This window comes from Dysidea avara, chromosome 6, assembly GCF_963678975.1.
Source record: "Dysidea avara chromosome 6, odDysAvar1.4, whole genome shotgun sequence".
NCBI classification, from domain to species: Eukaryota; Metazoa; Porifera; class Demospongiae; order Dictyoceratida; family Dysideidae; genus Dysidea; species Dysidea avara.
The window spans coordinates 7,805,344-7,827,473 of NC_089277.1; the positions used below are offsets into that span (position 1 = coordinate 7,805,344).

A 22,130-nucleotide genomic window follows, 5' to 3' on the forward strand; every position below is an offset into this window, starting at 1 on the left:
CTACTGGACTGAAATACTGGACTGGCATATTTTTGGTTTTGCACATTCTGTGGTTGAAATTTATTAAGTCTCACAAGCCAAGGGTCCTGAGGGAACCTACAGCCCACTACCAAATGCTGAATATGAGCAGTGGAGTATGCGATAACTGTCTTTTAATAATTTCACTGTGATTTATTATGTCCTACAACACTTATTCCCTACCCTGGTGTATAGTAATGCTGTAGGGAATGTATATCAGCAATAATTAACCAGCAATCAACTCGCCAGTTGACAAGATATCCTTAGTGCAAGCTCAAGAAGCAAGCTATATAATTAAAGGCTTACCGATTAGAATTTTTTTCAGCATGTGCTTAATTATAATCATTGCGTCCCGTGGCACAGAAAACAAGTCCGTCCATGTTAGCTCAATTCCTGAGCTCACACTAAGGATATCTTGTAGGATATTGTCAATTGGCAAGTCGATCGCTAGTTAACTATTGCTGATATACATTCCCTACAGCATTACTGTACACCAGGGTAGAGAATAAGTGTTGTAGGACATAATAAATTACAGCGAAAATATTAAAAGACAGTTATCGCATGCTCTACTGCTCATATTCAGCATTTAGTAGTGGGCTGTAGGTTCCCTCAGGACCCTTGACTTGTGAGACTCAATAAATTTTAACCACAGAATGTGCAAAAACCAAAAATATACCAGTCCAGTAGTCCAGTGTCCAGTAGTCCAGTCCAGTGAATGGATACACCCGCTATTCCTGGTAGTCTATGAAGGCTGTACCATTGCTTTTCAGTGGGTGTAAGTAATCACTAGACTGGACTACTGGACTGGAACACTGGACTGAGGTTTTTACATATTCTGAAATTGGTTTTGTTGAATCTTGCTAGCTAAAGGCCTTCAGAGAACTTGCAGTCTGCTACTAAAATGATGACTGTGAGGAGTGGAGTAAGTAAAAACTGACTTCTGGTGATTTTACTATTTGTTATGTACATACACCCGTACTCCTTATGCTGCAGGGGAATGTGCTACATGTAGTTATGGTTAACTAACGATATGTCTTGGAGATATTAGCAAGCTCATACAATAATAAATTTGGTCACATATTATAGTATGCCAACCAGCACATGTAAGAACTAATCATGATAGCAGAAAAACCCTACAGTTGTGTAATGAGTTTGTATATTGCATGTGGGAACAAATTTGGCTACAATAGATTGTCCTAGGAAGGGTAGGTTGTGTCCCAGTGATCTGAGCTATAGTATTTAGTTCAAGGATACAAATAGGTAACACAAATATAGTAAAATGATTTTCAGTTAGCTGTTGCCATAATTAAAATACAATACACTAAGAAGTGTATAAGTGTTGTAGAGCATAACAAGTAGTGAAATCACTAGAGGTCAGTTTTTGCTTACTCCACTCCACACACTCATCATTTTAGTAGCAGACTGCAAGGTTTCTGAAGGTCCTTAGCTAGCAAGACTCAATAAAACCAACCTCAGAATGTGTAAAAAAAAAAAATGTCAGTCCAGTAGTCCAGTCTCGACAGTGATTAGTTACACCCTTTTCAGTTGTTAAACATCTGCAAAACCCAAACAGAAGGTATTTCACAGTCTGAGACAAACCACCACACCCATACTTAAAATCGCCAAAAAGAAACCACCTCAGAGCAAAGTTTACCTGTATGAACTGTTAATACAGGCTTCATCTAGTTTTATTTGTACATGCAGGCTTCTTTTATAGCATTTAACTCACATTGGTGCATACAAACAAGTTTACATAGGCAAGCATGCATGCACGCACACACACATACACTTTTTGGAAAACGATTTCAGTCAACCAGGCATGTTATTCCTGTGTTTATGTCAGTACTTCAGAAACAGTGAGGAATGTTGTAAGTATCAATAAAGATCACTTCTAGAAATTCCCCACACAATACTCTACACCAGCTGATACATGGTTTGCTATACAAATATCATATAAGCAAGTTCAACCCTACAAAGCAGTAGGGTTCAACCCGGGTTGAGCTTGGTAAAAGTGAGTTGCAGTTAATGTCTGTGAGTGGCTGTGGGTCTGCAAGTTCAAGCTGTCACTACGGTAACCTGCCTTTTATTATTAAAGTGGTCAACCTTAATTACATTTTTTGGTTCTTTGTATTTAGTATCACCAATGTGTTAAATGTATTCCCAGGAACTAAACAATGACTTGTTATTGTACAGTGATTACCAGAGGTGTTTATGTTCTACCTCTAGCAAATTTGTATGTGCTCAATAAACCACAACTCACAAAGCGAGTTTAGGTCAGTACTGTACTTCAGAAACAGTACGGACTGTTGTAAGTATCAATAAAGATCACTTCTAGAAATCCCTCACACAATACTCTACACCAGCTGATACATGGTTTGCTATACAGCCAAGTATTCCCCAAAATTTAGCAGTTAAGTTGATTTAAGCCAGTTCAACCCCACAAAGTAGTAGGATTCAACCTAGGTTGAACTCAATTACAAAAAGCCCCAAATGTTTTTTTCTCTCTCAAACATTTTATAGTTCACATTACATCAAACTTACTGTCATGGACAACATGAAGGAACTCTCTTCTTTTTATCCAGCTCCACAGTATCATAGAACAGGTCCATTAACACTGTCTCCCCAGAACCTGTACAAGATACAGTAATCACTATGAGGCTGGCTATAGTAATTTGTGAGAAGCATATCACCAACATGTATACACATATTATATGTACTGTGTGTATGCGTGTACTACGTGTGTAGTATTATATGGGACTTGTACCATGGTGCGTGGGCAGATCAAAGTGTGCCACCATGGTATAACTAAGATACACCACTGGTTGTTAGTTAGGCCTGCTTAGCTGGCAGTTTGAACACGAGTCAAAGTGAGGTGTCATTGACACAGCACCAGGTAAGCAAATATAGTTGGCTTCGTGCTAAGTACTGCAGGAGCAAAGGAATGAATCTATGCTTCAACCATAGCTTTAACTAGTTTCTATTGCTACAGCGCACTACTAATACCAGGTAGACTAGTACACATGGATACACGTGTTTACGTAACTTTCTTCTAATAAATTAGTGCATGCACGACTTGTGACTTGTAAGGAAGAGGAGTAGCAGCAGTAATACAAGAGAGAATGGGTTTAAGGAGCTATTTTCAGCACAACCCGTGAGTCCAGTCTGCCAGTGTGGTGAGTCATGGTACAAGCCAGTTATATCACGTTTACTTGTATGATATCATAGTTATTAACACTCGTCCTCGGCTTCGCCTCGGACTCGTGTAATAACTACAATATCATACCCATACCGTGCTATAACTAGAACATGTAGAATTGTTATGTAGTCAATAAATGATATGATAGCAGCACTCACTTACACTGCCATTGACATACAGTACATAAGACACATTTGATTTTTCTGTTAACATCACATCAGTAAAACCCAGAATTTAAAGTGTAATGTGTATAAAATAGGAAGTGAAGAATATATGTGCTTGTGCATGCACACACACATGCGTGCGCATGCTATACATAAAGATGATATAACCACACAATACACATCGTAATGCCAAAGACTCGCATATGCAGTATGACCGCATGATGAAATTAATGTGCACAGAATTTCACTCTAGAATTCCACAATTCTGCATTTTATCAAGAGCACATAATAATATTATTATGTACTCTTGATTTTATCAATAGCCCAAATACTCAACATTATGGATACATACGTATACAATTAATCTAGACACTTGTGTAGTTAAGGTCCCAATGTATGTTGTACGTAATACATACACTACGCAAACCTTGATATCTGGGACACTAGTTGGATCAGCCAAGTGTCCAGTCCAGTGATTAGTAACACTCTGTGATGTACAGCTGTATACTGTACGTATGTGACCGGACCTGCAAAAACCCAACATAATCATGTATTCTTCAAATTCTATATATACATGTATGTACTACATACTAACTACTTGTGATGTACATGCTGTGGTGAAGTTTCAGCCTTGTATGCTAAGAAATAGCTCTGCACAGTAGCAACAATTAACAGAAAGATTCATTTATACAGCAAGTATAGACAGGTACATACTAAAGCAGTGAATATGTTCCTATTAGTCTACTGAAATGACACAAAGATTTTCGAACTCCTCTTAAGTGGGCAAATACATGTAAGATGATATTCACCATTAGAAGCTTTCTTCACAAAGAACAAAAAAAATTAAAATTGTACTGTATTTTAAACAATATGCTTGTATTTTACCCATTCTAAGGTGTAACAATGCTTTATACTGTAAAATTAAGTGTGCACAATCATGTTGGGATTTTGCAGATGATGGTTCTGTTACATATTCAAGGTTGTAACAATACTTACAGACCTGATGGTTACAAGAGGGCTTCTCAATCACAACTACTGTGTAAACCCAACATGATATACTTAATGACAGCATATTGGAAGGGAACCAGTATGATCCTTCCTATATGGTAGTATGAACCATTACCATAACATGAACTATATACCAGTGTATGTTATCACACAGATCTTACCTTCACATCATACTATCCACACTGGTTCACATGAACTCACTCATACATGCTTTGTTGATGGATATGTGAAGAAAGAGGGCTCCTGTACATAACATCATAGCATAATATGTGACACATACTGTAGTCTAGCGTGCCAGACAGTTTGTGTGGGGGTAGAAAATAAACAGTCTGGACACTGTTACATACTTTCCATGAACACAATTAGTTTACATCATGATACTGTTGTGTGTTAAGGATGATGAAATAACCATGTCAGTCACCTCTGTGAGTAGACTGAGACGAAAATTGTACTGGTAATGTCTCGGTGATGTATTTGAAACATTGTTGAAGGTCTTCCTCAACAGTTCTGCCATTTAACAAATAAGTAATGAACCATATTCTTTCCTTTACCAATTCTGTTAAGAGCTCTGTACTGGGGGAACAAAGATCCTAAGCCCATGGCATTGACAAACATTTGTAAAAAAAATCCTTTATTACATGAGTAACTGGTGTTTGTTTTGTGATAGAGTGTGATCTGATTCACGCTGCCAACATTCTGGCAGTGGTTGTTTATTCGATTCCCCCCCCACACACACACACACACAAACTGTCTGGCATGTAAGCAGCAGTAGCACGAGTATACCACAGTTTACTGATAATAGTTTTGTTGCTACGAATTTGTTAAGTAGTCTTTGAGAATTTGTTAAGTAGTCTCCGATCCTATCAGCCTGTAAATACAAACATTAACATGTCTGTTTCTGTTGCTTCAGACAAAGGAATAGCACTAAAACTTTGTGGAATAATGTTATTGAGAGTAACGTGAGTATAATAAACACACTTCACAGTACTAGATACACCACCAAACAATTAGAGTACCTATTGGTGGGGAAAGTAGTGACCAAACACCTCCAGGATGTAGTCTCATGATGGATCAGTCACCTCAACATCTCATTTCTTACTACAATGAGACAATTACAGTAAGATAACAACATAAGTTGTGTAATAGTCTGTTAGCCATAACTGAAGTCGTATATCTATAACTGGATTTTAGAAAACCAATCGAAATCACAAATTAGATAAATAGTTTTAGTCATTATAACTTGCCAAGGGAAGTATGTAAACATGCACAATTTTCTTTCAGACTACTTCCACTACTTATAGCTGCTTGTAAAGTTTCCCGCTAAATAAGATAGAAAATCTGAGCAGTTAGTAGCATCACCAGTGCTCACAAAGGATTGTGCTGGCTCCTTGTGACTGATATGCAGCAAAAATCACACAGAAAATGCTTGTCCAACTATACGAGTCCATCCACCTGATTCTCATGAAGCCAGGTCCTTCACAAAGCCAGTAACCACCATTCGAGCTTGCCACGCTACCCAGTGTAAAAATTAGTTTGAGTAATGCTGAGGGTCAAAACCAATAGACTGGTAGTGTATAGCCATCCACTGGTGGTGTTAGTTTGAATATTTCCTGATGTGCGCTTTTGGATTGGTTTAGTAAAATCCAGTCACAAATGATATAACCTGTGAAACATGATAGATACCTCAGATTTCAGGCTACATTTGGAAAGAGCAGTGAATGATGATTTAAATGAGCTATAGCAGAAGGAAATCCGCATCATTTTGATGTTGAAAATCAATTCAATAATAACGGAACACTCTAATGGCACTTCAGCCTCTTCACACCATCACTGCATCAGTGTTACGATTGATTGATTGATTGATTGATTGATTTATAAAGCTCCTGACAGTCGGCATGGCCGTTCTTCCCTGATCAGAGCTAGTTACATACATATATACATACATACATACATACATACATACATAGTCATACATACATACAGTCATACATACAGTCATACATACATACAGTCATACATACATACAGTCATACATACATCATGCGTACATACATATATATACACATACACAATATTAGACAAAACACAACGGCATACGTCAAATACAATAACACAAAATTAGCTACTTTGTCACAAGACACATAAAAGGTAGGTTCACACACTCTCCTTAAAATCATCAAATTGGAACAACTCTGCAAGATAGTTTGGTGTTCCGTGATTATGAAGCACAACAATGTCCGTTTTTGTAGCAAACTTAAGATTAGATTATCCCTTTGTCACAACAAATGGGTGCACAAAAGGCATGTAGTCTGTTAACGTGCTCCCCACGCAAAGTACATACACACATACACGAGAACAATTGCAAGTCCTTCATAATCACATATGATTACAATACATGACAATTCTTCGTACGTAACTTAATCACATAATACTCAAAACCATGCCAGCTATAGCATATAAGTACTGAGTATTATCGTACCACAACCTCTCACTATACCTTTAGCTCCTGTTGAGTTGTTTAGCCCAGAGTTGTTTGGGGTGCGCTAAAAAGAAGAATCTGGAGCATGCGCACAAGCAGCAAGACTACAACTAGGCTCAGTTCGAGGCTCAGTTAAACATTTTAATAGGTATGCATTAACAGTTGTAAGCCATAGAATTCAATTCTGCTATTTTTCTAGAAATCAACTTGTTACAGAGCGAGAGGAAGCAAAAGTGTTGAGATTAGCTGAAAAGGTCACAGTGGACCCTGAGTTGGGCGTTTCCACATTTCCTCGGTCACTTCCAAGATATATAACAAAAGAGTCAGTTTGATTGTGCTGAATGTGCTTTTTGAAATTCGCTACGTGGACTAGCCACACCCACGTAGCACAAACAACCTGGTTTCCTGCAAAAATGGCGGATCTGCCGACGAGCGTTGAGGATACATCCCATGTAGAAGAGAAGACCGTACACCAGAAAAGGTTACCAACTGAGGTAACATTGATTAAGTTGTGTTGATAGAGTATATGTCGCATAATTATGTGACATAGCTATATAGTCAATATGAGATATAGCTAGCTAGTTATACATAAGTAGATACAGTTATATGGTCTAGCCAGCATTAAGAGTTACCATCAATTGTCGGGCTCAATTTCCTAGAAGTGCAGTGATACTTGACACTATACAAAATTTTCTTGGCTGGGAATTGCAGCCAGGGGAGGCGTGGCCACCTTATAGTTTATGTAGCTAATAATGTAACAAAAGTTTTATATTTGTAGTTTACGTTTTTTCCTTAGTGTACATTATTTTCCTAACTTTGCCATGTCCACACAGCTAAATCTCCTTATGGAGTTTGGTTGAGGTCGTACGAGACTAAGGTCTCATCTTAAAAGTTGTAATGTTTCCTCACTTAATCATGATGGTTCTCTTGTAATCTTGAGTACGATTAAAGCTACATTATAATGCATGGATTCCATTTTGTTTGGGTAGCTGTAAAGCCACCATCCAAAATTACCAATGTTTAAGTTCATGTGTATTCAGACACCATCTTCCTGTATCCTTCCCATGCAATTTGTGATGTAGTATAGATTAGATTTTTAGCCCCTTTTCGCAGAAGTGGTAAAGTGATCAACTACCATGATCGAACACCCAATATATATTTTAGACTGCACTATATAGATAGCTATATGTAGCAAACAAGTATACATCACCAGTCAGTTCATCCTGATCAACTGGGTCTGAAATATCCAGATTAGATCATGTGTGAGATTATGTAGAAGTAGCACTGCTACAGCCCAGCTTCTTTCATTAAACACACCCACATATTAGGATTAGGTGTAACTGCCTTTAGGCATACATGGATCCACGCCCATTTATTGATTGAAACCATCACTAATAATAATACTGAGAAAAATATTATACAATATAAGGAAAAATTAAGGATTTAAGTTCGATTAGGGACCATAGGAAAAAAAGCAGGGAAAGAAGGAAAGTAGCTTACACTTGCTGATATACTAGTGGACATTTAATCCCTAATTCAGTGCAGTGGCGTAACTAAACCCGGGCCTACCCGGGCCTGCGCCCGGGTGTCAGCAATCAAATCACGTCCACGGAATTAGCAATAGAGTAGTAGAAATACTATTTCACCGAATAATTGATCAAGACCTTGACAACAGCTCACATTTTTGGCTGCAAAACAGCTATATTACCTTTCGTTATTGTGAAATCACTTCAAACTGCCAGGCTATCGGTATAAGCCTCTAGAAATAATTATCGTTTCGATAATTCGACTACTTTAATAGCTTTACTTGTGAATATGACTTCAGTCAACTGGGCCCTGGTGTCAGTACAAGTCTAGTTACACCACTATACTTTCCTTGTACTTGTTTGAGATTATAATGACTGGTGAACCCGCATCAAAAGAAAGGATGGCAGCAAAGGTAATGTTTTCATCCGAATGCAATCCCCAACTATCAATTACTGACTTTAAAGTGAACTGGCCAATACACTTCACTTTCAGCAATGCCATTTCATAGCATTACAAAAGAAGAACAGTAGGAGAAGTGCATCCAGTCACCATGGAAAATATGGACGATTCTTATTTACAAATGTAGGGAAGCCATCGAGCTACTGTGAATAGACACTTTGGGCTGTAAGCAAAAAGAAAATGGACACAAAGGAGGACAAAGGTAAGTCCATAATGCATGCATTGTACACTTGGTAGATACCTGTAAATTTGTGATAGGTTCACTACACCACGTGTATTAATGTGACCTTGGCTGATTAATAACAATCGAGCACCAAGACTACACCTCTTAACAATCTATTTACTCAATCACGATGACACATCCCTTAGTATTGGTCTAGCTGTATAGCACAATGAAAACATGAAAATTGACACCCTCAGTATTTGAAAGGCTGACTCGTGATGCTCTAATGTAGCATTCCCTCTAACAGAACAGTATTAGCTGTATGATATAACAAAAAATTAAACAAACTATAGTATATTAGAAATTATTAATTTAAAAATGAAGTAGGGATTCAAGCAATAAAAAGTAGTGAACCAAGCAATGAATGATGGTGTTATAGCATAGCTTGGTAGGAAAATCCCTAGCGTAAACAACCAATTATTGTCAGTCACCTATTATCGTCACAAAATTTTTAAAATAAAACCGGTTGCATTTACGGTAGATATCTCGGAATTTGGATATCTTGCCTAGACAAAGCAAGGTAAATCTAGATTATTTTCCATTCTTTTCTACAAATATGTCTCTTTTTTGTCCCTATAGTTGAAGTACGTGGGCTGATACTGTGAAGTGACCTTACAAGAGACAAAAGTTTAGATGGTTTGAGCAAACAGAAAGAAGGCCATGTGGGAAGCCTCGAATCAGATCCTCACCAGCACTGGTAGTCACCAATCCTTCAAAGAATCAAAGAATACGGACAGAAAAGCAATTTAACTCCACCTATAAAGTCATGGAGGGTAGTAGGAAAGGATCTAGTGCTGCACGTGAGTGTGTTGTGTCAAGAATGACACTTCAAGATGGAATTTTGGAAGGGTAGTGAGGCATGGCAGTAATCCTTGACCCCAGCCATACTTGAACCAACATGAGAAGAGCAGTGTTTTAGTGGGTACAACTACAGTTGGTTATAACAGGAGCCAAAAGTTGGTTGTACTTTTTGGATGGAGAGATCTGTGAAAGAAACAAAGCTTGTTAACTGAAGAACCAGCCAAAGAAAAAGATAGCAGAAGTACCTGCATGACATAAGTAACACAGTGGGTGGATGCATAATGGGAGAAGAAAAATCTAGTAGAGGGTCACTGCAGTTAACAGCAGACAGCTGATTACTTCTTTTGATTACCACAATCCAACAGTTACATGGTAAAGCAGATGAGTAGTAATACCTGCAGATCTAGCTTGTTTGCTGTAGGAATAGATAGCCACACACAATCACCTGCCTTAAACTATCGAGTAATTGTATAATTTTTCTTTTGTCTAGTGGCTACTTCTGCAAGGTTGGTATTTGCAAAGTCATTCATTTCTGCAAGTTTTGCACCAAGATGTGCTTGATAGGAATCAGGAGTAAAAGCATGAGTCTTAGTGACAATGCCATCTTGGGAGCTCATCCATACATCAATTTAAAGGGAGACATGTCTGTTGAGGAATGCACTGCTGTGTGATAGGCCTAAAGCACCAGTGGTAGATACTTTTCCCAGTCCTCTTTGGTGTCCACATTACTGCGTAGAATTTGCTAAAGTGTGAGGTTAAACTGCTCTACCATACCATCCCCTTGAGGATGATTAGCTGTGGTGTGGGATTTGCTGGCTCCAAACACTTCTAGTATGTGCTTCAATAGTGCACTTTCAAAATTGTGTCCCTGGTTATAATGAACAATCTCGTGGGATACCCATTACTAAAAACAATCTCATAAGTTCAGACACAATGTGCTGAGCAGTTTGATCAGGCATGGGAATTGCCTCTTCCCATTTTGTAAAGTAATATCCTGTACTACTAGAATGTATCGGTTATTTTTAATGGACAGGGGTTCCTCTAAAATATTAATAACAATCATCTGCTTACTAATTGGAACAGATGTCATTGGGGCTTGTACTGGTGCTGCTGGCTTAGACTAGTTGCATTTGACACATTGCTGACAATGTTTCTCCACGTCCCTGACCATGTAAACCCAGTGGGCTTCCTGTCGAAGCCTGTGTAGAGTCTCAAATCCAAGATGATCTGAACTACGTTTATCATGGTGATGCTGAAAAGCCTCTGGTTGTAGACTATAGGGTAATACTGATACCGTAACAGTGTCAGTCAATAGGTCTGGGGCATAACGGCAGCATACCACTCCATCAACCAAAAGAAGCTGGGGCCACAGTTGTCTATTGGTGTAGAGGAGACTGATTACATTGCTTGTCTTTGTGACACAAAGTGGAGGTTTCAAGAGCCTGAGAGTGCTGATTGGTGATTGGATCCTGTTGTTGGTGCAAAAACTCTGGGGAATACATTATAATAGTGACTGCTGCAATCTCTGCATGTCTGGTTTAATGCTGCAGGAAAGAGCATCCGCATTGAGATTCAAAGAGTCCTTACAATGATTTACGTCAAAATCAAATTCTTGCGTTTTCAAGGTCCACTGGCAGAGCATACCCTCCATTTATTGTGCAGACAGCCACTGGAGTAGGGCATGATCAGTGACTGACTGAAACTTGCATCTTAACGAATAGTGATGTAAGTGAGTAGATAGCAGCAAGACATTCCTTCTGAATGATGCTATACCCAGAGGTTAAAAAACAACACAAGGTTCATATACAACAAGTATTTCAATTATTGTCCGATGCTGGCCTCACCCTCAGTAGCAACAAATGTTTTGGGGTAAGTCCCTAGTTAACTACTTGGGTCATGTGTTTACTGCTGCAGGTATCACCCTCAATAACACAGAGATACAGGCAGTTCATGATTAGCCAACTCCAATGAATGCTACAGTGCTGCAGCAGTTTTTGGATCTGGAATCATATTGTCGGCACTACATATCTGGTTTCTCTGCTATAGCAGCACCTCTGAATGGGTTGACACAAAAGAGTATCACACACACCTGGACAGCTGCTAGTGCTGATGTCTTTTAAGCATTGAAAAAAGCTCTGACCCAGGAACTTATTCTGACTTACCCCAACTTAAATTCTAATGCTGCATCACTTGTCATACGAACAGATGCTAGTACTGAGGGGCTGGGAGCAGTACTGGAACAAGACAGCCCTGTGATAGCATATGCAAGTCATACCCTAACAAAAGCAGAACATAACTAGTGGCTCTTGGAGTATTTCTAAATAAAGATTCATAATTTCATACTTATGCACTAATGGTGTCAATGACAAAGGAATAAGCTCTGGAAACTCGAAGGAAGGTAGTTTATCAAACTGCAGAACAGTGCAATATACTAAGCTCGGGGCATGGTAGATTAGAGTACCTTGTCTTCTACAGAGCTAGATTGTTCAGGGGTATGGCCTCAGCACATGTACAGGTTATTAGAGGTGTAGTGATATGTTCTGATACTTAATGGGGGTGTGTCCCATTGCAATTGCTTTATGATCCCAGCTTCACTGCTACCTGATACGTAATAGTTAGACTTCACACCACAGGGGTCTAAGTAATTTAGTAACCCGATGGCCCTGTGTCGTGGTGCCTGAGCAAAGGCGCTACTACAGAGCCTGAGGGTTACTAAATTATGTACTTAGACCCCACTGGTCTGAAGTTTAACTTATTTACCCCCTGTATGTAGTTGTTGTACCTTAACACTGTTGACAGCTGCTTGTAACAGAGAAATGTTTGCAGGTTCGAGGCTACCTAGGTCCAGTCATGGATTTTTTCTCCTTCCTGCAACTTTTCAAACACACCTTATGTAGCTAATGTATTTGTATCTAGTGTCTTTGAGCAGGCTGTAGGACCAGGTGTCCTACAGACCTTCAGCACTTGTGCTGTAAAGCTTTAATAAATAAATAAATAAATAAAAATGTATCGTTAATTTGTAGAAATAAGCTATCACTCTACCTGTAACAACAGTCATGGGTTTAAAATTAATTGATGGGTTGTCAGCGCTACCAGTGCAGGTGCGTGTAATAAACATGAAAAGGGTCTAAATAAACATGAAAAGGATTTAAGTAACTTAGACACCTCCAATATCCACTAAATCCACCACTAAAAGGGTCTAATACCAAGTATGCTGTAGTCCAGTAAGCACCTCAAATAGTGTTGTGGTGTCTAACTACTTCCTTCAAGGGAATTGTTGATATAGAAAACTATTGGTTTTGCTGGAAGGAAGAAGAAGACAGCTAGCTATCGCTTGCATGTGAAGTTGTGAACAACAACAGTTAATTAAGACACATAGTAGTGTGTCATATGTTCAAGTAATGTGGTACTCCACACCATGGATATACAGGTGTATTGAGAGGAAGAAAGAACAATTTTCACATATGTGACCCAGTCTGAGAAAACCGGTCTTATCGCCCATGTCAGCAGATTCGATTTTTCACCCAGGACACACAGCTACATGAATAAACTATCTAATTCCACATTTAAAATCAGCTAGACTTGAGTGGTCTGGTTTTGCTGGCTGCCTTTCCCAAGCCCAGTGGCGATCCGTACGTGTGGTGTGGGGCCTTAATAGAGCTCTGGTCAGCCTGGGGATGACTGTATGTGGCTGTACAACTCTGTGGTGTTGAATAAGTACCTTTGCTGTGAATTTCCTTTCATTTTAGCCAGTTTTGAGACCTTAATGGCTCAAAACTTGGCCTATTTCATCCCTTGACCTTCCTGTTCAATTTTTGAACACCATCTGGCAGGAAACTTAGTTGTTGGCTACTTACACAGTGGATGCTCTGGAAGGTAAGGAATTGTTGTAAAACGTGTGAAAAATTGGTACACATAGCTTCAACCATTGGCGAGCTACAACACACTAAATACTTAAAACCGGCATTTCTCGATACTTTTAAATAGGCGATAAGCCCGGTTTTGTCAGACTGGGTCACATATGTTCCTATCATCTTGAAAGCACATGATTTTTGTATTGTACATAGCTTCCAGGCATCTCGCATCCCTAATTGCTTTATATGTTCATGAAATATGATTTCCCAAAGCCACAGACTTAATTTCTTCATTCTTTTTTCTTTCTTCCTTTGTTTTCTGGAGGCCTAATTTTTCTTCTTCGTCTTTTCGCACACTTTACACAAACCAGCATAAAGTGCAAATGTGTATCTTAAGTGCTGTGAAATTTGGCTTAATAAGGATGTGTTTTATGTACCGAAATCTGTTTAATATTCATCAGGTTATTTACATTAAAAGACTACATTTTTGTCATGCCTGCAGCAAAGGGAAATGCTTGAGTCTGTGTATAGGTTAACCACAAATCATTTGTGATTTAATTCAATAAGAATTACAGAGTTGCAAGGAAAAAAACTAACATAATGTATAATAGTGGGGGTCAAAGTGCTCTAATGGAACAGTTACCAAATTGTAAATAGTGCAAAAAAATGTTGTCGTCTGAAGCTCATACCGGGAGACCTCTGTACCTATAGTAACTCTTAATGCTTAAACAGTGAATCATTGTTGTTAGCTGCTCAGCTCACTTAATTTCTACCTTATAAATGAACATTCTTATTTAATAGTTAATTCTGCTCAATACATACAGTTTATAATTTCATAGATCTAACAATAGAAATCTAGATTGTTACTATTCTATGTGTGTGTCCTCAAAGTGTGTGCTCTACTAGGGTGTTACAAAACAAAATCTAAAATTTAATGCTATTGTAAGTTCTGTTTTCCAGAATCATCACAATCATAATTGTGCCTGTAGATAGGTAAAAGCAAGTCTATGACTGGATTTATGATACTTAAGAAGTGAAAAATTTTGATCAAACAAAATAATACTATTGTAATGTATATGTACCATAATCATCATCATGCCTGTTTATAAAAGAAAATTGGCTGGTTCAGATGCTTCAGACACTTTTCAAAAGTGCTTATAATTTCTAATTGATGAACATTATGTGAGGCACCATATTGGGATAAAAGTGGATTGGCCATGCAAGACTACTTGCAGAGGTATCTTAAGAGTTAGATTCTCAAACTTCCTTTCAATAAATAGTCTATCATAATTATGAAGAAGTTGCTACAATTATTGTGCTTAATCATGGAAACGCTGTAAGTTTTGCTAATAACTTGCAGAACTAATTCATAATGGTTTTATTTCAGTGTAACACTAATGTAGTGAAGGTTAATGGCAGTAATGCTTTTATATAGTTCCCTTCCAAATATCCATTGTTTAGCTAATTCACCATAGAGCAAGAGTGACTTTCAAGCTCAAACATTTCCCTCTGCTATAGCGTTGCCATTATCTGCTCTTTCAAATTGTAGTCTGGAATCTGAGGCATCTATTATATATGTGTCATTGGTTACACGAAAATTTTAGACCCTACTACTTTAGTTCCCCAGGTCCAAAATATATTGAAATACTTTGGGAATAATTGAAATATTTGGACTCCCGCTGAAATATTTTACTCCCTACAAATTGGCACCACTTACACACACTCAAGGGGGTCAAGATATTTCAGCTGATCCCCCTGTTTTATTGTCCTTGCTTTTTAAATTATCTGTTGCATTCAGCTACCCCAGTTTCTTTTAGCAGAAATGTGATGACGGTAATATAAAAGTTTCTAACTATATTTCAGGCAAGTGTTAGCTACAGGGTAGAGACTCAGCTGTGGGGGAAGCAGGGAACAAGCAATTGAATTTAATTGCCCCCATAGCTAGCACATATATATATATATACAGTGTATATATATATCTAATCAAAAACAGCCAAGCTGTAAAAAAAGGAGTGCGGCCCTTGAAAAGGCTATGGTGAAAAAAGATGTGAAATCCAAGGTGGCGGCCAAGAAATGGCTGTGATGGTAGGTTAATGGTAAAAATTTTAATAACGACAATTCAGGCGAATTTGGTGCCGCTTGGTCAATTGGCACAAAATTCACCAGAATTGTCGTTATTAAAATTTTTACCATTAACCTACCATCACAGTCATTTCTTGGCCGCCACCTTGGATTTCACATCTTTTTTCACCATAGCCTTTTCAAGGGCCGCACTCCTTTTTTTACAGCTTGGCTGTTTTTGATTAGATTTCACTTCTTTTTATATTTGTATACCCCAAAGCCGGCCTATGGCCAGCTTTGGGACTTTTTAACCTATATATTTTTCTTTACCACAGGAAAAAGAAAAAGATGAAGCAGATTTTATAAATACTTTAACTCATTCTGATTTTATCAGTAAATGTACAAATTATATATATAATGCATATATCAAGAGTTCATTATATTATGAACTCTTGCATATATTTATTACATGTCAAGTAATCCCCACAGGATAATTTGCAGCTGATCTCTCTACTGGATGACTTGAAATGTAGCTGTACTCTCTACAGGGTGATCTGCTTGTACAGTAGGTTGCAAAATAAAGTTTACGTTTCGTAATTGTAATTACGGTGTGATTACGAAGTAATTACCATGTTTGTACTGTAATTACGTTTTGACCGTAATCTGTAATTATGCAAAAAAGTAGTTTTTCACCAGCCATATATACAATATTTCATAGTTACCAATAGAGCATAATTCGTAATTACGCTTTGTAATTACGCTACTACAGCGTAATTAAAATTACAAAACGTTAACTTTTTTCTTCAGTCTACTGTATGTAGATGAGCTCTTTGCAGGATTCTCTCTACAGGGTGACTTGACTCTAGCTGAACTCTCTGCAGGGCTATCTGCTTGTAGTTGAATTCTCTACAGGGTGATTTGTTTGCAGCTGAACTCTCTACAAGGTAACTTCTTCTAGCTGATCTGTCTACAGGGTGACTTGTTTCTAGCGGGTCTCTCTACAGGGAGATTTGTTTGTAGCTGAATTCTCTACAGGGTGATTTGTTTGCAGCTGAACTCTCTACATGGTGGTTGCTTTAATTTGTAGCTGAACTCTCTAAAAGGTGACTTCTTATAGCTGAACTCTCTACAGGGTGACTTGTTTCTAGCTGAACTCTCTACAGGATGATTTGTTTGCAGCTGAACTCTCTACATGATGATTTCTTTGTAGCTGAACTCTCTACAGGGTGATTTGTTTGTAGCTGAAATCCCTACAGGTGATTTGTTTGTAGCTGAACTCTCTACAAGGTGATACTTCTAGGCAATCTCTCTACAGGATGATTTGTTTCTAACTGAACTCTCAACATGGTGATCTGTCCATAGCTGAACTTTCTACTGGGTGATTTGTTTGCAGCTGAACTCTCTACATGGTGGTTTCTTTGTAGCTGAACTCTCTACAAAGTAACTTCTTCTAGCTGCATTGTTCTCTCTACAGGATGACTTGTTTGTAGCGGAACTCTCTACAAGGTGATACTTCTAGGCAATCTCTCTACAGGATGACTTGTTTCTAACTGAACTCTCAACATGGTGATCTGTTCATAGCTGAACTTTCTACTTGGTGATTTGTTTGCAGCTGAACTCTCTACATGGTGGTTTCTTTGTAGCTGAACTCTCTACAATGTTACTTCTTCTAGTTGAACTCTCTACAGGGTGACTTGTTTCTAGCTGATCTCTCTACAGTGTGACTTGTTTCTAGCTGAACTCTCTACAGGTGATTTGTTTGCAGCTGAACTCTCTACATGGTGGTTTCTTTGTAGCTGAACTCTCTACAAGGTAATTTCTTCTAGCTGATATTTTTACAAGGCATATTTGTTTGTACAAAGCTGAGTTCTCTACAGGGTGATTTGTTTGCAGCTGAACTCTCTACATGAGAGTTTCATTGTAGCTGAAGTCTCTACAATGTGACTTCTTTTAGCTGAACTCTCTACAAGGTAACTTCTTCTAGCTGATATTTTTACAGGGCATATGTGTTTGTAGCTGAGTTCTCTACAGGGTGATTTTTTTGCAGCTGAACTCTCTACAATGTGACTTCTTCAAGCTGAACTCTCTACGGGGTGACTTGTTTCTAGCTGATCTCTCTACAGGGTGACTTGTTTCTAGCTGATCTCTCTACAGGGTGACTTGTTTCTAGCTGAACTCTCTACAGGTGATTTGTTTGCAGCTGAACTCTCTACATGGTGGTTTCTTTGTAGCTGAACTCTCTACAAGGTAACTTCTTCTAGCTGATCTTTCTACAGGGTGATTTGTTTGTAGCTGAATTCTCTACAGGGTGATTTATTTGCAGCTGAACTCTCTACAAGGTGACTTTTTCTAGCTGAAGTCTCTACAGAGTGATTGATTTTTTGCAGCTGAACTCTTTACATTGTGGTTTCTTTGTAACTGAACTCTCTACAGTGTGATTTGTTTGTAGCTGAACTCTCTACAGGGTGATCTGTTCGTAGCTGAACTCCCTACTAGGTAACTTCTTCTAACTGATCTTTCTACAGGGCGATTTGTTTGTAGCTGAGTTCTCTACAGGGTGATTTGTTTGCAGCTGAACTCTCTACATGGTAGTTTCTTTGTAGCTGAACTATCTACAATGCGACTTCTTCTAGCTGAACTCTCTACAGAGTGACTTGTTTCTAGCTGATCTCTCTAAAGGGTGACTTGTTTCTAGCTGAACTCTCTACAGGGGATTTGTTTGCAGCTGAACTCTCTACAAGCTAACTTCTTCTACCTGATCTTTCTACAGGGTGATTTGTTTGTAGCTGAATTCTCTACAGGGTGACTTGTTTCTAGCTGATCTCTGTACAGGGTGACTTGTTCCTGCTGAACTCTCTACAGGTGATTTGTTTGCAGCTGAACTCTCTTACATGGTGGTTTCTTTGTAGCTGAACTCTCTACAAGGTTACTTGATCTCTCTACACCATGACTTGTTTCTAACTGAACTCTCTATAGTGTGATCTGTTTATAGCGGAACTTTCTACTGGGTGATTTGTTTGTAGCTGAACACTTTGCATGATTGTTTCTTTGTAACTGAACTCTCTACAAGGTAACTTCTTCTAGCTGATCTCTCTACAGGGCAATTTGTTTGAGCTGAACTCTCTACATGATGGTTTCTTTGTAGCTGAACTCTCTATTAGGTACCTTCTTCTGGCTGATCTGACTACAGGGTGACTTGTTTGTAACTGAATTTCCTACAGAATAATTTGCAATGTAATATAATTGAGTAAATTATAAATGCAGCTGAATGCTTTATTAGGGTGACTGTTCTATTAGAGTATCTCGATCTCGCATTTGCTACACGTAGTTGCGTTTCGAATCATAACTCAGTGGTTTGTAATCCAATTCTTCTGTACTACTGCAAGGACTTTCTATGATGATTATTCCAGCTACATACTGATTTTCAGCTCATTGCTCTAAGCAGACCTCTCAACTTGGAACTGGAATTAACCTTGAGACACCCCAAGTGCATGGCCTCATGCAACAGTGGGGTCCATGCGCACACACATTTTATTAATAAAGAATGTCAACAAGCATGAACTAGCTATACTGCATGCATACTGCTGTTATTTGCAGCTTATTTCTATGCTCTATGGTGTTAATCTACACATAGAATATAAGCAACCTGGAATTCCAAGCATGGTGTAGTATCACGTGAATCATAAATCTGCTTATTCAGCTTTATACCTATCTTTGTGATGATTGTAGGTATCACTAATCCTTTCACTAGGTCCGAATCTGGCCTCTACTCTGGCACGTGATATGTTTCCCACCGTCTATCTTAGTAACCAAGTCTATTCAAAGTTGATTAATGCTAGAAAAACTTATTTACTACTAAACAAAAATGAGGAGTCACCTTACCATGCTGTAATACAGCCTTGGGTTACAGGTTGGCTCCGGTCTTTTATAGATTTGAGCGCCATAAATTTTAAATATTTATCACGTGAGTACCATTTCTTATATTGAGTTGACGAAAAGTTTTCGATTGTGGGTTTGAATTTTATTTATAGGCGAAAACCTTGAGAATTCTTGAGATCTGGAGCGTGACCTTGGGAAATTAGCACCTAACCGTGAGACCTTGAGAAGAGGCCCAAAAACGTGAGTCTCACGGTAAAACCGTGAGAGTTGAGAGGTCTGTCTAAGCGGTTTGCCTGATAGACACGAAAAGTAATAGTTTTTTTATTCATAAAAATCGATCGCGTAATTTTGACACAGATTGGGTTTTGTGTCATATCTCCGTGGTCTTTATCCCGATTCCTTTCAAACCACAAAAAGGCACTCCTACGATGGTTGCTCCATCTACATAGCAATTTTCAACTGATTCCTCAAAGGTGTTTACCCTGTAGGCGTGACAGACCTTCGACCTTATTTTACGCAAATAATCGGTCATAACTCCGTGAATGTTCATCGGATTCCTACCAAAGTTGGTACACAGATCCGCCTTCATGAGCCCTTTAAGTGTGCCAAATTTCAGCCCGATCCGAGCACGCATTTGTGTTTTATGGCGGATTTTGCGAAGTGTGCGAAATGAAGAAGTAGAAGAAGCAAAAAAACCCGAAGAAATTAAAACGAAATTGTGTTCGCTCGTATCTCGGTAATGGCTGGAGCGATTTTCTTCAAATTTGGTGTGTAGACTCGCCTTACTGGCCGGAACCTCTCTAGCAAATTTGGTTCCAATCGGGTAAGAGATCACAGAGCTACATAGGTGTGAAAATTGCGTTTTCTTTCTTCCTGTTAATATACTCACGGGTGGCACGCTGGCTTCTTGGGCCGCACGACACACTACCGTGTGTCTTGATATATACAGTGTATATATATATATATATATATATATATACAGTGTATATATATATATATATATATATATACAGTGTATATGTATATAACTTTTTTGGGAAAAGAGCTAGCTATAAATATCTAATCAAAAACAGCCAAGCTGTAAAAAAAGGAGTGCGGCCCTTGAAAAGGCTATGGTGAAAAAAGATGTGAAATCTAAGGTGGCAGCCAAGAAATAGCTGTGATGGTAGGTTAATGGTAAAAATTTTAATAACGACAATTCAGGTGAATTTGGTGCCGCTTGGTCAATTGTCACAAAATTTACCTGAATTGTCGTTATTAAAATTTTTACCATTAACCTACCATCACAGCCATTTCTTGGCCGCCACCTTGGATTTCACATCTTTTTTCACCATAGCCTTTTCAAGGGCCGCACTCCTTTTTTTACAGCTTGGCTGTTTTTGATTAGATTTCACTTCTTTTTGTATTTGTATACCCCAAAGCCGGCCTATGGCCAGCTTTGGGGCTTTTTAACCTATATATTTTTCTTTACCACAAGAAAAAGAAAAAGATGAAGCAGATTTTATAAACACTTTAACTCATTCAGTAAATGTACAAATTATATACATAATGCATATACCAAGAGTTCATAATATAAAAAGAGAGCATATATTTATTACATGTGAATTAATCTCCACAGGATAATTTGCAGCTGATCTCTCTACTGGGTGACTTGAAATGTAGCTGAAATCTCTACAGGGTGATCTGCTTGTACGTAGATGAACTCTTTACAGGATTCTCTCTACAGGGTGACTTGACTCTAGCTGAACTCTCTGCAGGGTTATCTGTTTGTAGTTGAATTCTCTACAGGGTGACTTGTTTGCAGCTGAACTCTCTACAAGGTAACTTCTTCTAGCTGATCTGTCTACAGGGTGACTTGTTTCTAGCTGGTCTCTCTACAGGACGATTTGTTTGTAGCTGAATTCTCTACAGGGTGATGTGTTTGCAGCTGAACTCTCTACATGGTGGTTGCTTTGTAGCTGAACTCTCTAAAAGGTGACTTCTTCTAGCTGAACTCTCTACAGTGTGATCTTTTCATAGCTGCATGAACTCTCTACAGGATGATTTGTTTGTAGCTGAACTCTCTACATGATGATTTCTTTGTAGCTGAACTCTCTACAGGGTGATTTGTTTGTAGCTGAACTCCCTACAAGGTAACTTCTTCTAGCTGATCTATCTACAGGGTAATTTGTTTGCAGCTGAATTCTCTACATGGTGGTTTCTTTATAGCTGAACTCTCTACAAGGTGACTTCTTCTAGCTGATCTCTCTACAGGGTGATTTGTTTGTAGCTGAACTCTCTACAGGTGATTTGTTTGTAGCTGAACTCTCTACAAGGTGATACTTCTAGGTGATCTCTCTACAGGATGACTTGTTCCTAACTGAACTCTCAACAGGGTGATCTGTTCATAGCTGAACTTTCTACTGGGTGATTTGTTTGCAGCTAAACTCTCTACATGGTGGTTTCTTTGTAGCTGAACTCT

The 22,130-nt window shown here is 38.5% G+C and overlaps 1 protein-coding gene and 1 long non-coding RNA gene across 15 annotated transcripts in view; one reads left to right on the forward strand and one right to left on the reverse strand.

Annotated features, from left to right (window-relative positions):
* Positions 1 to 7,125, reverse strand: part of LOC136258270 (uncharacterized) — a 46,025-nt gene extending 38,900 nt beyond the window's left edge. For 4 of the 14 annotated variants that reach the window (XR_010702703.1, XR_010702695.1, XR_010702691.1 and 1 more), the window contains exons 1-5: positions 6,884 to 7,006; positions 5,403 to 5,484; positions 4,548 to 4,629; positions 3,806 to 3,905; positions 2,560 to 2,647 (exon numbers count right to left, since the gene is read on the reverse strand). This is a non-coding gene — a long non-coding RNA (uncharacterized lncRNA). The other 10 variants (XR_010702696.1, XR_010702690.1, XR_010702692.1 and 7 more) reach the window with 10 other exon arrangements.
* Positions 6,910 to 22,130, forward strand: part of LOC136258253 (uncharacterized) — a 194,826-nt gene continuing 179,605 nt past the window's right edge. Inside the window, exons 1-3 of the mRNA XM_066051572.1 lie at positions 6,910 to 7,013; positions 7,065 to 7,187; positions 7,239 to 7,359. Of these exons, the coding sequence (XP_065907644.1) occupies positions 7,279 to 7,359 (81 nt within the window). The 5' untranslated portion in view covers positions 6,910 to 7,013; positions 7,065 to 7,187; positions 7,239 to 7,278. The remainder of the gene's footprint in view (positions 7,014 to 7,064; positions 7,188 to 7,238; positions 7,360 to 22,130) is intronic.